General features: G+C 38.9%; 1 protein-coding gene across 1 annotated transcript in view; it reads left to right on the top strand.

Moving 5' to 3' along the window:
* The first annotated feature begins 4,389 nt into the window (after positions 1 to 4,389).
* ARMC3 (armadillo repeat containing 3) overlaps positions 4,390 to 16,025 on the top strand; it is a 62,069-nt gene continuing 50,433 nt past the window's right edge. Inside the window, exons 1-3 of the mRNA XM_077174012.1 lie at positions 4,390 to 4,694; positions 11,422 to 11,465; positions 15,881 to 15,929. Coding sequence (XP_077030127.1) covers positions 15,882 to 15,929 — 48 coding nt within the window. The 5' untranslated portion in view covers positions 4,390 to 4,694; positions 11,422 to 11,465; position 15,881. The remainder of the gene's footprint in view (positions 4,695 to 11,421; positions 11,466 to 15,880; positions 15,930 to 16,025) is intronic.

Here is a 16,025-nt window from a genome sequence, read left to right as displayed (position 1 = left end):
TCATTTATATTAGCTTACAGTGGTCACTCCTAACCTACTTTTACAAAAAAATGTGATAGTCATGGTGACTCTCATTTTCTTGGGATACATATGCCCTAAGGAATACGTTTGCCACATATTGATTTCCCAGGTACCACTCAAGCATCTCCTTCATGATTTTGTAATGTTTATGTTTTGCAGCGACAATTTTTGAGGACTGTGATGAATTTCATTTCAAAACACTGTGTATGATGAGAACTTCAGAAGTCCCCACTTTCATAGGCAGATATTCACCTACAGAAATACTAAAGTATTTGGTAATTTCTGTTAAATAACTAAATTGGTTTCATTTTATGCAGTTTATTCAAGATTCAAAGATCTGTGGTCACAACTCCTGGCTTAAAGCTTTCACTACTGAACCACCTGTCCCTTTCTGAGAGTCTCAAGCTATGAATACACATGCACATGCACTGTTGTGACATACCATGACCAGCACTTGGTACAAGGTGTGGCTGCTGGTCACCAGTTTCTAAATGATAGCGCTATGCTATTTGCTAAAAGTTATAATTCATTAATTTATTTTTATTGTTTTATAGACGAGAATACAACTGCATTGGGGGAACATTTTTCAATACTCCATACCATACGCTTGTTCAGGCAGGGTGCCTATGAAAAATGAAGACTTACAAATCTCACTTGCAAATTGAAAGAAGGAAAGGCTTGTTCTCCATTTTGATTTCTTTTTTTTTTTTTTCCCTAGAGAAAGAGGTCCATTTACATTGATATTGAGTAATTTAATGTGTGAAGTAATACAGAAAACTGAAATGCCAAGATGATGTGTTGTAAATTCATCACTCCTTAAGCCAGCTGCTTCTTGTCAGAAAAGGAAAGTTCCTTTTAAGTGTCTTTTGAGACTGATATAAAACATGTTATATGACAAGACTGTTTGTACTGTATGTCATCAGGCATTTCTTAAAGCATAAATTATGATTTTTTTAATGGAAAAAAAAGAATTATTTCATACAAGCACTGCAGCAAATAGTAATTCTACTTCTGATGTTTTAGGAAATGAGAAATTACTCCCCCAGTGGCACTTCCAGTAAAAGCAGAAAGATAATTTCAAACACTTCAACATGCAAATTTCCAACACTTAAATTCAACAAGTACTTTGATTTGGCAGTAGCTTATTCATTTAAATACCTTTTGAAATTAAATATTTTAAATGTTTTAAAATGTTGTTCCCCAATATTCTTTCAAATATGCTTTTAATTCATACTTGAGGGGTTTTTTTTTCAGAACCTTTAAATTAATCAAACTGATTAGCCCTGTCCCTTCATAGGACAGCACACAAATTCTATAGTGGCTTTATCAAAAGTTTAGTCACAAAATTTCATTGAAATGTGTAGTTAATGAAGCTCTTGTAATTACAGAGTTTTTCACTCTGTTAGGTATTGAGTCTCTAGGAAGTTATTTTATTTCATAATCTCCTGTCTTTAATGCAATACATATTATTTTGGTTTGTATATTTTTTAGCATTAGAAAAAATTATATTTCAATAAAATATTGAGCTCAAAAAGTGTTTGGACAATGCTCTTAGGCCCATGCTGTTATTCTTGGGGCTGTCTTGAGCAGGGCCAAGAACTGGACTCAATGATCCTCATGAATCCCCTCCAACTCAGAATATTCTGTTATTCTGTGGATCCTGTAATTTCTGACTCTCTGACTGTTGTGAGTTTTCATGGCATTTTGTAGGTGTTCTCATTTGTTCTCTCCCTTTGCTTCCTTATTAGTAAGTTGTTACTTAATGACAAATTCAGAAAATTTCCACAAAATTAAATTATAAAATATTTTTCTTGATATATTTGTATAATTTTGCCAAAACACAGGTAAAAATACTGCAAATATATGTGTGTCACACAGGGTTTGATTGCCACTTCTCATGTTTGATTGCCACTTCTCATGGCAAACACAGATGAAAATAAAAACACGAAGTCTTCTTTCTGTCACTGCAGGCTTGACTTTCTCCTGGTCATCTGCTGTTGTCCATCTTCCTTTCTGCTTCACAAAACAGACTCACACTCTTCACAAAATTTATGAAAAGTCCTGGCTACGAGTCTGAGAGTACCTGTGCTTTTCCTACCTGTGGAAGACCCTTTAGTCCTCAGGGACAGCCGAGGCCCTGGTTCCATGTGAGTGTATTGAAATGCAGGGTGAACACGCAGGGTGAACGTACACCTGATTACCACGTCCCTCCTCTTCCACGTGGACTCTGCATCTGTTTATCTTCTATGTGATCATTTATATGAAATAAGGAAAATATCTAACCACCTAGCAGTTGGCCAGAATTATGTTTGAAATAGCAACAAGAAGTACCATTATTGATGACAAAAAAAAAAAAAAAGACAAACTTTCCTAGTAATGGATATTGTGTTTGGGATGAGGAAATCCCAAGCAGCAACTATGTACCAGTGGGCTGCTTGATCACTGTATCTCCACACCCACAGCAGGATGCAGGACAGAATTAGAAAAAGAGAAGTGAGAAAAGAACAAATGGCTCAAGATAAAGACTGTGTAATAAATGAAGAAAAAGTTTTAAAAAACCCCAATGATCTGCAAAGACTTAGCACCTCCCACCAGCAGGCAAGTGCCCAGCCAGTCCCCAAGCAACAGCTACTTTAGGAAGACCACCCTCCAGCTTTATTGCTGAGCCTAATGTGATTGGGCATAAAATCACCCCTTGGTCAGTCGGGGTCAGCTCTCCCAGCTGTGTCCCCTTCCCAAACTCCTGCCCACCCCCAGCCTACCCCCTGGCAGGGCAGTGAGAGAAACAGAGGTGGCCTTGACATTGTGCAAGCACTGCTTAGCAAGAGTGTAATTAGCACAGTTTGGTCACAAACATACAACATGGCAATGTACAAGCTGCTATGAAGACAAGTATCTGCAGCCCAGCCACACTCAGCACAGAGTTAAACCCAAATTTTTGCCTTTACTATTTACATTCATCTCTTATATTTATAGCACCTACCTGTCACTGTGGTGCCTGACTGTTTAGAGAAAAGTCCATGAAGAAGTTAGGGAAGCTGGTGACTTGCCTATACCAAAAGTTTTTGCTTCCTTTCCTGCCAGGGTGAGATTCTACTAACCATTGTAAACCTGGGACATCCATTGGTCAGGCCTTATGGAAAGTCAGTCAGTCACAAAGTTTGTGAAAACAAAGTGTGATTTCCTCTATCTCCAGAGGTACCAGTCAGTAGAAATTGTTCTTGACTTGTCATGGCAGTTACTTTCCAAGGAAGATGACTATAAACCTCCATAAATTTTCTATAGGAGTTATGATGTTGAAAGTGGAAGGAGATGCCTTTACATGTGTCTTGCCTATGGCTGAAAATGACCCACTGGCTCTTCTGTTATGATGGCACATATTTGTCATAGTGTGAGGCCAGGATATGTTTCTGCCATGATCTCAACAGAATGATATGGCTTATAAAAATAGAACCAAATTTATATTTATAACATCGTAAGAAATCTGGGGAGAAAGCAATGATATTTATGATTAAAAGGAGTCACAGTAGAGAGACAGTAGCAGCTGTAATTTCTTTACCTATAACTTACCCGACTTTGAGGCCCCAAATGATTATATTTGCCTGATTTCTGTTACTCCTGCAGCTACTGACAGCAATTATGCTGCATTTCAAGTAGAAAACGTTATTTGATTTCAGAATTCAGCTTAGGATTCCTTCCAGAACAGCCCTGGCTGGCAAAAGAGAACACTGGAATGAATTATTATTCTGAGACTAGCACAATTCCCCACAGAGCACAGCTTCCTTCATCACCAGCCCAGAGCTGAGGAGTGGAGGTCGCCCCTCGGGCCCGCTGTGCCTCTGGGCTGATGCTCTGCCCATGGCTTTGCCCATTGCTCCTGAAAACTGCTGGCTTCCACTTTTCTAATTTTTTTTCCGCATGAATGCCCTGAAAATAGAAAGTGAAACAGGGTAGAGAAAAATCACAAAAGTAAGGTGTGAACATATCAATTTGCAAATTTTAGACAGACTGCACACGTTGGTTAATTTTCAAAAATTGTGTCTTTGGGTGAGTAAGCAGCCTTTTCCTTTAGTCTGCAGAAATAACTGATTCTTTTTTCCATCATTACCCAGCGCCCATCAACATTAACGACTTGAAGTTTCCCTCAAAGCAGCGTCACCGGCACTTCGGAGTCGGGATACACTGTGAAGAACTGGATTAAACGCGTGTGTCACGGCGAAACGCTTCCCTGAAGGCTTCTGGGAGCTCACACGAAACGCTCGAAGCCGTTGCCCAGGGACAACCGGCAGAGCGGAGGGAAGGAAGGAGGCGCGGGGGCGGCGGGCCCGGCTCCCTCAGGCCCGGCCTCCCTCAGGCGCGGCCGCCGCCGTCTCCCGGCAACGCCGAAGCAGCGGCGCGGGCGGCGCTGCGCGATCGCCCCCGGGCGGCGCGGGGGGCGCGGGCGCTGCGCTCCGCTGGCTGCGGGCAAGGCCGGGCAGCGTTGGCCGCGCCGAGGGCAGCGGGGCTCGGGGCAGTGAGCACAAACCACCGGTACAGCCCCCGGGTCGCGGCGGTGCCGGGCGGCATCGGCGGTATCGGGCGGGCGGCCCTCGGGCCGTGCCCCGGCTGCCGGGGGGTCTGGCTCCTCGGCGCTTGCCAGTGAACTGAGGGCCAAGTGTCTGTAGACCTTCGGAGTAAGTTAAGGTTTTAAAAGTTGGGGGTTTTAAAATTTTGTTTTGGTTTTTTGTTTTGTTTTGTTTTGGGTTTTTTTCGTGGGTTTTGTTTTGTTTTGATGGGTTATTTTTGGTTTTTGGTTTTGTGTTTTTTTTTTTTTTTTTTTTTTTTTTTTTTTTTTTTTTGTGATATCATCCTTCCAGGTACCAAAAGAGAATTTACAGAAAGGACGGAGCAAGACTGTTTACGAGGGCACGTAGTGACAGGATAAGGGGGAATGGGTTTAAATTGAAAGAGAGTGGGTTTACATTAGATCTTGGGAAAAAATTCTTGACTGAGGGTGGTGAGGCACTGGAACAGGTTGCCCAGGGAAGCTGTGGATGCCCCATCCCTGGAGGTGCTCAAGGCCAGGATGGATGCGGCTCTGAAAAACCTGGTCTAGTGGAAAGTGTGCCCTGCCCACAGCAGAGGAGTTAGAACTAGATAATTGTCAAGATCACATTCCAACTATCATTCTAAGATTCTATAATTCTTAAAGGCATACATTGAAGTTTCCTCCAACCATAGCCAAAAAGCCCACTAAAAACTTACTGTCTCCATGATAAGGATAACAACCCCTTTAAGAACAGTAGTGGCAATTGCAAGATTTATATTAAAATTGTGATGTTTAATAACAACTGAAGTGCCTCAGTATGAACATAGATAAAATTTAAACCCAGACAGAATATCCTGCACTGAAGGGCTCCTCACACTATTTCATACTAGAAACTGGGAATTTAGGAACTGATGTCAGCAATGAGTGGACACATTCAGCAGATAACTGTACCAGTCTTTTTAGATGCAAATTGGGAAGCAAGAAACTGCAGTAAGGAAAGACCTGCCATAAGGAAACTTAGATGGTAGAGGAAAAAGAATTTTATTTAAAAATCTAGATAGATGATATGGAAAAAGAAAAATAACAGTTCTCTTCAGTGAGATGTGGAATTTCTGTGTGACAGTAACATGAAAGGTATGAAATCTAAAATTCTATGGATTGGAGATGAGAATTTAAAAAAACCCAATTAAATACAGAGGGTTTCTCTAAAAGAACAGTAATGGGTGATTAGGCTATTAGGGGAAAAACCTCACCTCATTTATTAATATTTCAAAAGTCTTGGGACTATTGTAGATGGGAATTTCAAAGCAAAATATGGATCAGCTGGTAGAGAAGCATCGTCTATAGTACAGAACTCTTTTAAAATCTTTTTGGCTATCTGATGTTATCATCTATACAAGATAGTCTGAGATTATGCAAGGTAAAGACATCTGCTTTCTATTGTTCATTGACAGTGAGCAAGATCAATTTCACATTTATTGATGAAAGCAAGATTTCCTTTTTTAACTTCCTTTCATTTTTTTATTTTTATCGGGTTGCCATTTTCTGATTATCTAATATTCCTCTAACACAATATAAGCCCAACATGGGCTTATATGTCCACTGCTGTCCTTAGGTTTGCAAATCTGCTACCTCCATATTTGTCTTAAACTGCAACAAATGTCTTTTTTTTTTTTTTTTTTAACTGAAAACATAGTAGAGCCTGGTAAATGAGCAGTTCAAATGAAACAATAGGGCTACCCTTGCAGACATAACCATCAAAATCATGAACGTGATAGTAACACATCTGAGATGTTTCCCGTGTTGACAAAGAAGTATGAGTACAATTTTGTACAAGGCAGGGGAGGCTTCATCTGGGATGCTCAGCAGAGGTCATCCATGTTTTCAAAAGGACTTAAAAAACGCTTATGAGGATGATCTTTCTAAAGCAAAAATTCAGAAAAGGAAACAGCCAATACATTTCTTTGAAGATAAAATTATTAATGGAAGCAGTTTCCATATTCCTATATTCTTACCGGGTCTTGGAAAAGTAAGGGCTAAACTTAGAGTTTATCTCATTTCCTGGGGTTCTACTTATGTTATGGTGATCCTTACTCATAATTCATGTGTGTGTGTGTGTGTGTGTGTGTGTGTTTTGTGGTTGCTGCCTTTTTTTTTTTGAGTCCCCTTTACAGCCTGCAGAAACTCTTTTGTTGCCTTTGCTATGTTGCATCATAGCCATTTTTCAGAGCCTATTTATATTGTTTAAAATAACTTCATTTTCTGAAAAATACTTCATGCTCTTCAACTGTACTTTAGTTAAGCCAGATGGTGACATATGGCCTTGTCTCTTCTTGCTCTTTTGCTTTTACATGCATAAACTACATATTTGCAGTGGTAAATTTTTTTACCAAGAAAGGAAAGAACATAGGATTTCAGTATGTGCAGTGTGAGAAGTCCTTTGATTAAGGTTGCAGTTTTGTATCCTTAAAATAGACAGAGCCTACTATATATGTAATGTACATATACACATGAAAAATTATTAGAGATAATATATATTATGTATTATATGTGTATTATGAATTGAAATAGAGAGGAGGATAAACATTCTGTTTGTGTTTCATTTAGGATTTCTATTTGTTAAAAGCCTAAATAATTATAAAATTTCACTATAAGTTATAATTATTATAATGTTTTACAATTTTTATTAAAACATTATGCAATGAATAACATGCTGCTGGGACATGATTTTTCTTTCTAAAGCAATCTGAACACTTCACTCAACAGCATGTGTCTTCAGAGAGCTTGTGAAGCCCCTTATTTGAGCATCTTTTTCTGTAGATAAGTCTTTAAACATTCTGGTTGAATTTAGATACATGTTTCTTCAGTTATTTACATTAAAAGAGGCCCTGGGGAAAGATCTGGACTAATTAGAGGATTGGGCAATTACCAGACATGTGAAATTTAACGAGGTCAAGTGTCAGGGATATGACAACCCTGGATGTATGAACAGGAAGGGGACCTGGGGGTCCTGGTCCATGGCAAGGTGAACCTGAGCCAGCAGTGCCCTGGCAGCCAGGAGGGCCAACCCTGTCCTGGGGGGCATCAGGCACAGCATGGCCAGCAGGGCAAGGGAGGGATTGTCCTGCTCTGCTCTGAGCTGGGGCAGCCTCACCCCGAGTGCTGGGGGCAGTTCTGGGTGCCACAATGTAAAAAAGACATTTAACTGTAAGAGTGTCCAAAGGAGGGCCATGAGCATGGTGAAAGTCTGGAGAGGAAGCTGTGTGAGAAGCAGCTGAGATCACTCCTCTTGTTCAGCCTGAAGGAGACCAGGAGGAGCCCCCCCCCTCCCCAGCCTTCACAGGGAGAAGTGGAAGGTCAGGCACTGATCTCTTCTCTGTGGTGACCAGTGACATGACCTGAGGGAATGGCCTCAAGGTGTGTGAAGGGAGATTTTTTTTTAGGAAAAATTTCTTCACCCAGAGGGTGGTTGGAAGAGGCCCCCAGGGACCTGTTCACTGAAGCAGGTCTCCAGGGAAGTGGTCACAGCATTGGAACAGGTCCCCAGGGAAGTGGTCACAGCACCAAGCCTGACAGAGTTCAAGAAGCACCTGGACTCTCAGGCACATGGTGTGGCGTTTGGGGATGGTGCTGTGCAGGGCCAGGAGTTGGACTCGATGATCCTGATGGGTCCCTTCCAACCCAGCAGATTCTATGAGTCTATGTGGGAAATAAGGAATCTTTTTTTTGAGGAAAGCAGAATTCTTTAGGCTAACAAAATGAAATGTTACCTTCAGATAGAGGAAGGGCATGATCAGAGGGCTGGAGTACCTGTCCTATGCAGATAGGCTGAGAGAGTTGGTGGTTTTCAGCCTGGAGAGGAGAAGGCTCTGGGGAGACCTTAGAGCACCTTCTGGTACCTAAAATGACCCCACAGGAGAGCTGGAAAGGGACTTTTTACAAGGGCATGCAGGGATTGGGCATAGGCGACTGGCTTTAAAAATCAAAGAGAGTAGGTTTAGGTTACATAGTCACTCAGAGGGTGGTGAGACATTGGAAGAAGTTGCCCAGAGAAGTTGTGGATCCATCACTGGAAGTGTTCAAGGCCTGGTTGGATGGGGGTTTGAGCAACCTTGTCTAGTGGAGGTGTCCTTGCCCATGGCAGCGGGGCTGGAATGAGATGATCTTTAAGGGCCCTTCCAACAAAACCATTCTAGGATTCTAAATGTATTCTGATTCTATATATGTAATTATATGTGGAATTTATAGAATATAATATATGGCATGCATAGAATACAGTAAATATATATTGTATAGTATAAATATTTACTATAAAGAATATTTTCATACATGCCAGCAAAGAAAGTAATTGAAATAATTGAACAACTTTTTTTAACAACTTCTTAATGAGACAGGTGGGAAAAATATTTAAGGTTTTTAAGATATAGTGTGATAGGTGGGATTAATATGATGCAGTGTCTGTGATGGGGAGAGGGACAAGTCCACTCGTTCAGAATGTCCCTTTCCCCTGATGCTCCCATGAAACTGACAGGAGGAAGCATTCATTTTAATTCATGTAGATTGTCACAGCTGGCTAAAATCTTAGGAGTGTCTTTAATTTTTTAGTAGTACTTCTTCCTGAGTCAGACCATCCTTGCCTTCTGAATGGGAAGTGTCTGGCTATTGTAGCTCAGATAATGGTTGTGCAACTAGTGTCTCTTACTTGGTTTAGATTAAGTCAATTTTTCTTTAGTCTGTTTTTCATGGGATGAGGGATTTCACTATGCATCTCAGACATTTAGAATTACACACGAAAATCTCCTCGATTCATCTTGTCACAGCTTGGATTCTCCAAGGATAGATCCTAGGTCTGATGTTTATTTAATCTGTTCATTATAATTTGGAAATTAGCAATAGCATAGAGAAATAAAAATATTCTGGGGAGATTAAAATAATTTGTTAGAACTAAAGAAGACTTGTAGAAACTTCTGAGAGCTCTTCTGCATTTGGGTGAACTAGTAACACCATGACAAATAAAACTCATTGTTGATGAAAGCAGTGTAATTTATGTCAGGAATACTTGGAACAATATATTCTCTTCAGTAGTAAATCTAAATTAATTGTGATCGACTGAGAAAATGAGCTGTTTACCATATGTGGATAACTTAGTGAAAATCTTCACTGAGGAAACTGGGTTAAAATAAATACCCTGAAAGTTACAATGTCACTCGAATAAGTCAGTAGTGTTCTAGAATTGATTACAGTATTTCTTGTTAGGTACGTCATATCTGAGAAAGGTTTAACAGTCACAGAGGGACTCTGAGACAGGAAACATACATGTCTGGAAAACCTATATGGAAAAAAATAATTAAGACAGCTTAGAAAGGAGGTAAATCAGAATGTACAGTGACTTATAAAGGAAGTTAGAAAAGATCAAGTCAAGGCATCTGGTAACTAAAGCTGTAATATAAGAAGGAAGGGTTATTGTGTTGGATTGAATAACACATTTAAACTATTTACATATTTTTAAATCTAAGGAGTAGTTCTTATACAGGACACTTGACAATTGGATATATGCTGTAGCATGTCTAAGAATGAGGGGTAAAAGGATTAGGCGTTTATGTGGACAGTAAAAATAGCTACTATTGTTAGGAAGAACATAAAAACTTTAGGAGATCTAAACCTTGGTACTTTAGGGAAATAGAAACCCTGTAACAGATGGAAGAAATCTGACTTTTGGGATTAGTTTCAGGCATTTATCAGAAACATTTGTCTGTTGTCATTCTGGAGGCTGGATACTGATCAGCCATGTGGAAGACTGTTCTTATTCACAGAATCACAGAATCACAGGGTGAGTCAGGTTGGAAGGGACCACAGTGGTCATCTGGTCCAACCTCCCTGCTCAAGCAAGGCCATCCCAGAGCACATTGCACAGGATTGCATCCAGATGGTTCTTAAATCTCTCCAGTGAGGGAGACTCCACACCCTCTCTGGACAATCTGTTCCAGTGCTTGATCACCTGCAGAGTAAAGAAGCTTTTCCTCATTCAGGTGGAACTTCCTCATCATTTTTTCAACAAATATACACATGCACACAGATAAAACAGTGGGCAAATTCAAAGGCCTTGACTTAATTGGTCTCCCACATAATGTATTATTTTCATATGGCACAAATATCTATATCTGCAGGAACTGAATATTAAATTGGACCTGCTATCTCTTTTTAACTCTTTTATTATATGAAGCCAAGTTTTTTAATAGTATGGTAATGCTTGCACTGTCATGACAACACAGGGAAAGGGAAGTCTATTGATCCATATTTAAGGATTTGGGCAGAAAAAAAGATGAAAGGAGAATTTGGGAGAAGGAAAGGAGTTTCAAGACTATTCCACATTATTCTCTTAATTAAGATGAAGCCATCTGAGAATGATGAGGATATTAAGGCTGGTATACAGAGGACGTATTGTTTTATGGACTCAAGAAAGGAGTGAGATTGTCTGCTGATGATATGATTATCTTTTGATTCCATTGGAGGGCAGCAGTACTAGAATGTCCATACAAAAATCGGTTGAAATAATCAATGATAATGACTGATTTATAGGCAATTTTCACTGTTATCACAAGAAAAAAGTTTCTCTGAGACAAAAATAAACAGCTATACTTCAATTAAATTTGTTCAACTAAATTGACATTATGAAATTATCACCTGTAAGGCAAAAAGAATCTTACTTGTGCATCATTTTCAGTAAGAACCTGAAAATCGTGGCTAGGTTGGAGTAACACGGATTGAGACTATTTTAAGGAAATTGTCTGTTAATTTGAAAGTGGATCATGTAATAAACAACTGGTTAGAAGCTATTTCTAAATCCTTCTCCTTGCATTGCTTTTCCACAGGGGTAATTGCTCTCAGCCCAGACCTTTGATTCCTTGACTAAGAGGTAAGTTCCACTGCTGGCAGTGCCTCTGACTTACTCCTGTTCTTCGACTCAGCTCTCACAGTTTGTGCAGGGTCCTAGGTTGTTGCAGCTGTTATTTAAGGTTTTAGAAAACAGAAGATGCAAATGGAACAGGAAGTGTTTTTTAAGTGCATTGTCTGATTTAAACTCAGGAAATACCATGTTCTTTAGGTGTATGCAACAGGACTCTAACAGGGTAAAGGAAGTACTTATAAGTCTTCGATATTTCAAACAGACAAACAATCAGAAATATTTCCTCATATTTCAAAGTACAATTTATAGATTCTTTCTTTGTTAAAGCTCACTTGCTAGCCATCATCTTGTGTTTTTAAAAATAAAAAGTGTAGTGACTAGAAATAAGTGGGTATCTCAAATTTGCAATCTAAGAAAGTATTCACACTGAGAAAAGCAACTATTCACATTAAAGCATCACAGTAAAAATAAATAAGTACAGGGATCAGGGCCGCCATTATCTTATGATCTAGTACTTGGAGTCTGCTCCTCTGAGCAGGCATCTGCAGCAACTCTTCCAAAAACTAAATAAATTTTCTGTATTTTATTTGACATGGCAGAGATGCCAGTTCCTGATAAAATAGTTTAGAAGTTAGAGGCTTCCACTTTGAACCAAAAAATCTGCATTTCTGACCTTCTGCAAAATCATTTTCCACTCACAGGCACAATGTTCTGGTCATAGAGATATTACTGGAGATGTGCCTGTTCCTGCAGCCATTGCAAAAAAGACAAGGTGGCTGTGTTTTTTTGTATGCCTGGTTCTGCTGGTGTTCAGTCTGCTATGATAGTGTCAGCCAGACCTAGCCTGGCATGTGGATTTATGTGGAGAAATGGGGTAATAAACTTAGCTCACAAACTTAGATGTCAATGTAAATACATGAGCTAACAACTCCAGACTCTGGTCTTGGTCCAAGGAAAAAGTAGTTATTTTTAAGGTGCTATTCCATTTTAGATACCTCCTTTAAGATGAATCTGCCTTAAGAGCTATTGAATAGGTTGATTAGATCTCCATCAATTATCAAGCAGAGTGATTAACTTTAGTGCTGATACTTAGTTTTGTTTAATGGACACTACTCATAGATTCTGGATATGGGTTTAACTTAGGATGCTCATACTGGAGTGGTTCTGGTCCTGTGGGAAAGCTAATGAAGTTCAGAGTGAAACAGGGAAGTGCCTACTGAGCTAAGGCACTAAGAATAGCCAGAGCTGAGGGAGAGCTTTGGGGATTGTGGTTTTGGAATGAGGATTTAGTTAGACATAATGACTGTCCTGCTGCTTGAGAGACACCACCTGATTGCACCACTGCACTAAAACTGCATTGGAGAAGGAAAAGCAAGGCTAGGTTGTCTACCACTGAGGCAATAAATTCCAGGTGAAGGGCAGGAAGTAGCATGGAATGATAACTTCATGGATTGCTTGGCTATGTATTGGCCACATCTGTTAGGTCAAAGTACTTTATTACCTCTAGCTCTACATGATTTAAAACAATCAACCCTTTAATCTCAAAAAACATATGTAGAAAAGGCATGCTCCTATGATTCTAGAAATGTGCAGGACATGAAGTAGAGGATATTACTCAAATGAGAATTTTGTCTTTAAAATTTAGAAACATAGAATCATTTAGTTTGGAAAAGACCTTTTAGAACAAGTCCAGCTGTTAACCTAACACTGCCCAGCCCACGACTAAGCCATGTCCCTAAGCACCAAATATCTTAATACCTCCAGGACTTGGTGGCTCAAGCACTTCCCTGGGCAGCCTGTTCCAATGCTTACAATCCTTTTGGTGAATAAATATTTCCTAATATCCAATCTAAACCAACCCTGGCACAACTTGAGGCCATTTTCTCTTGCTGTAATGCTTGTTATGTGGAAGAAGAGACCAGCCCCCACCTTGGTGCACCCTCCTTTCAGGCAGTTGCAGAGAGCAGTAAGGTCCCCCTGAGTCTCCTCCAGGCAAAGTGTTAACCCATCCATGCCATAAACAGCAAGTTTTTCCAGGAATGAATTAATTTAATTACATGTACACGTAATTACTAGTGAATAATTTTGAATAATTTTCATTTTTAAAATAAGTTTTACAGGGAACATTAAGCCAGCATTTGATAGGTATAAAAATTTAAGCCCGACTACAATTGTTGTCCAAATTTGAAATATTTAGATTGGTTAACTGAGAATCTACTGAGAAAAAGACAGCATGCAGTTATCTTGGAGAGAAAGGGATTTGAATAAAGAAGCTCTTTTATGGGTCAGTAGCCTTTCAATACCTGTACGCATTGATTGTCTGTGATAATTACAGTTCAATGCAGAAGACACATTTTTAATTATCAGTAAGCCAAAGAATTCCGTGTCCATCATTCCTTCAAGTCAGAGAATGACCACTGAATACAGAGAGGTTTATGGAAACAAAGCTCACACCAATGTTTGATGGCAAAATGTATTGAAACTTAGATTAGTAACTGCACCAAAGAAATAGACTGAGTAGCATTACTGACAGTAAAGTAATCGACCTGTTCTCTCTGCTTGTTGCTACAAATCACACTGCTTGTTTTTAAATGAAATTTTTTAAGGAACCAAATATTTCTGAACACTGAGAAATATGTAAAAGTTTCTTTAAAATATGCTCAGAAATTGTATGTATTTATACAGAGTGAAGAAATATTTGCCATTAAAAGCCTCAGTTATTCTTGGTCTTGAAATATATATAATTTTAATCTGAGAACATTAATTATATAACATTATAAATAATTTTTCATTAATTAACTTTTAAAATTAGTTGGTTTAAACTTAATTAAACTCACTCAGAATTAGAATTGCCTTTTATGACTGCAGCTTAATTTATATCTGAAATGAATTGAGCTGAACTGAATGATTCTGAGTATGTGTCCATATCTCCATACTGGGATCTAGCACAATCTAAATAACTCAGATTTCCTGAATGTCCATCTAAATCTGGTTCTTGCATGTGTGCATGATTCTTACTTTCTACAGTGACTGCATAAATCAGAAGGTAGTATGTCCATCACACCTGTTGAATATACTGTCAATAAATTGTTCTTATGCTTTTTCTTATATAAATTAATTTGTCTCTGGCCAAAGCTGTGCTTTCTGACACACTGAATTTGTGTGTGTGTGTTTCACGCATGTGTGTGTACAGATGCAAAAGGATAAAGCAGATGAGAGCTGAAAAGTCTTTGGCTGTGTGGATCTTCCTCTCAAAACTGTAATTAGTGACCTGCCTATGAAGTCTGAAATTTCAGATCTGTTTTTAGGATGTGCTATATCAACTGCTTTCATTAGTGCTGTGTTAATTTATTTGTAGAGATTAGTAGAGGAGCAGTACTGGAAAATTCAAGAAGAGCTCCAAATTTTTGTTGAAAACAACAAATAAGCATCCAGGTTACAGCTCATGCTGCACTAGAAAATAATCTCTTATAGCAGAGGTAGGCTCTCAGTAAACTCTGGCTGAGGGTGAATGTGTGGTCTCCCTTTGAGAACTAACCGAGGAATTAACAAGGGGTACTAGCGGTGCACATTTCACTTTTACGCATTGTTAAAACAAACTTAAGTTTGCCATAACTTGAGTTATGTTCTATGCAAAGCTAGTGCTAGTGGCTCATGTTGCCCTTTACTTTTGGCTGTACCTCAACTGGAAGGCTCTGCTGAAGTTTTGCAAGCTACATGAAATTAGGTCCACATGAGGTATTACATCCATATGCTTCAGAAGCTGCTATTAGATGCAGCTGAGGAGGTCTTCTTGGTTATGCGCACGTGTGCTAATGCAAAAAGAAAAATTAATAAGACAAGCTGGACTTTGTGTAAATAAATGTAACTTTTTAAAAATCAATGACATTTATACTGTGCAGAACTGTTTCTTAATACCTGCAGACCTGATTTTTGTCTCCTGTGAAATATGAACAGAGAATTCAAATTGCATTTGAACCATGTTTTCAAGGTAGAACTTATTTGTACATTCTGCAGTTGTATGGAATATTTGCCAACATAGAATGTGTAGACAAACATGGGGAAATGCCCTAAAAGGACTTTCAAGTTCATATATGATTTATAGATGCAGATAAAACTAATTTACAGAAAGGAATATTCTATGTATTTGTACCACATTACAACCTGAGCCTGTGCTGTCTGAGACCTTTTTAGCTATGTATGTTGTTGACGTATTTTACCAAATGTGTACAAATGTTAGAAAGAGGGACTACTTTCTCTATAGAAATTACTTTGTCAAAGAAATTTTCAGACTGATTTGGTGGGTAAAATGAATAAGACAGTCAGTCTTAAAAGGTTCCCTGAATTACTGGTAAACTGGTTCCTAAAACACAGAAGGGAGTTTGTTTGCCTGCTTTTATTTTTGTTTGTTTGTTTGTTTTTAGAATGGGTAAAAAAGCAAAGAAGGAAACAGAGTCTCCACCCAAGGATGTGGTAAGTTTATAAACTGTTATGTGCTATAAAATAAACATTACACAATTACAGGCCCAGCTCTACCGTCCTTACATAGTTCCTTATTCTCCTGGTTTA

Source organism: Agelaius phoeniceus, chromosome 1, assembly GCF_051311805.1.
Source record: "Agelaius phoeniceus isolate bAgePho1 chromosome 1, bAgePho1.hap1, whole genome shotgun sequence".
Lineage (NCBI taxonomy): Eukaryota > Metazoa > Chordata > Aves > Passeriformes > Icteridae > Agelaius > Agelaius phoeniceus.
Note: the sequence above shows the minus strand (reverse complement) of the source record. Positions and strands in the feature narration are given on the sequence as shown.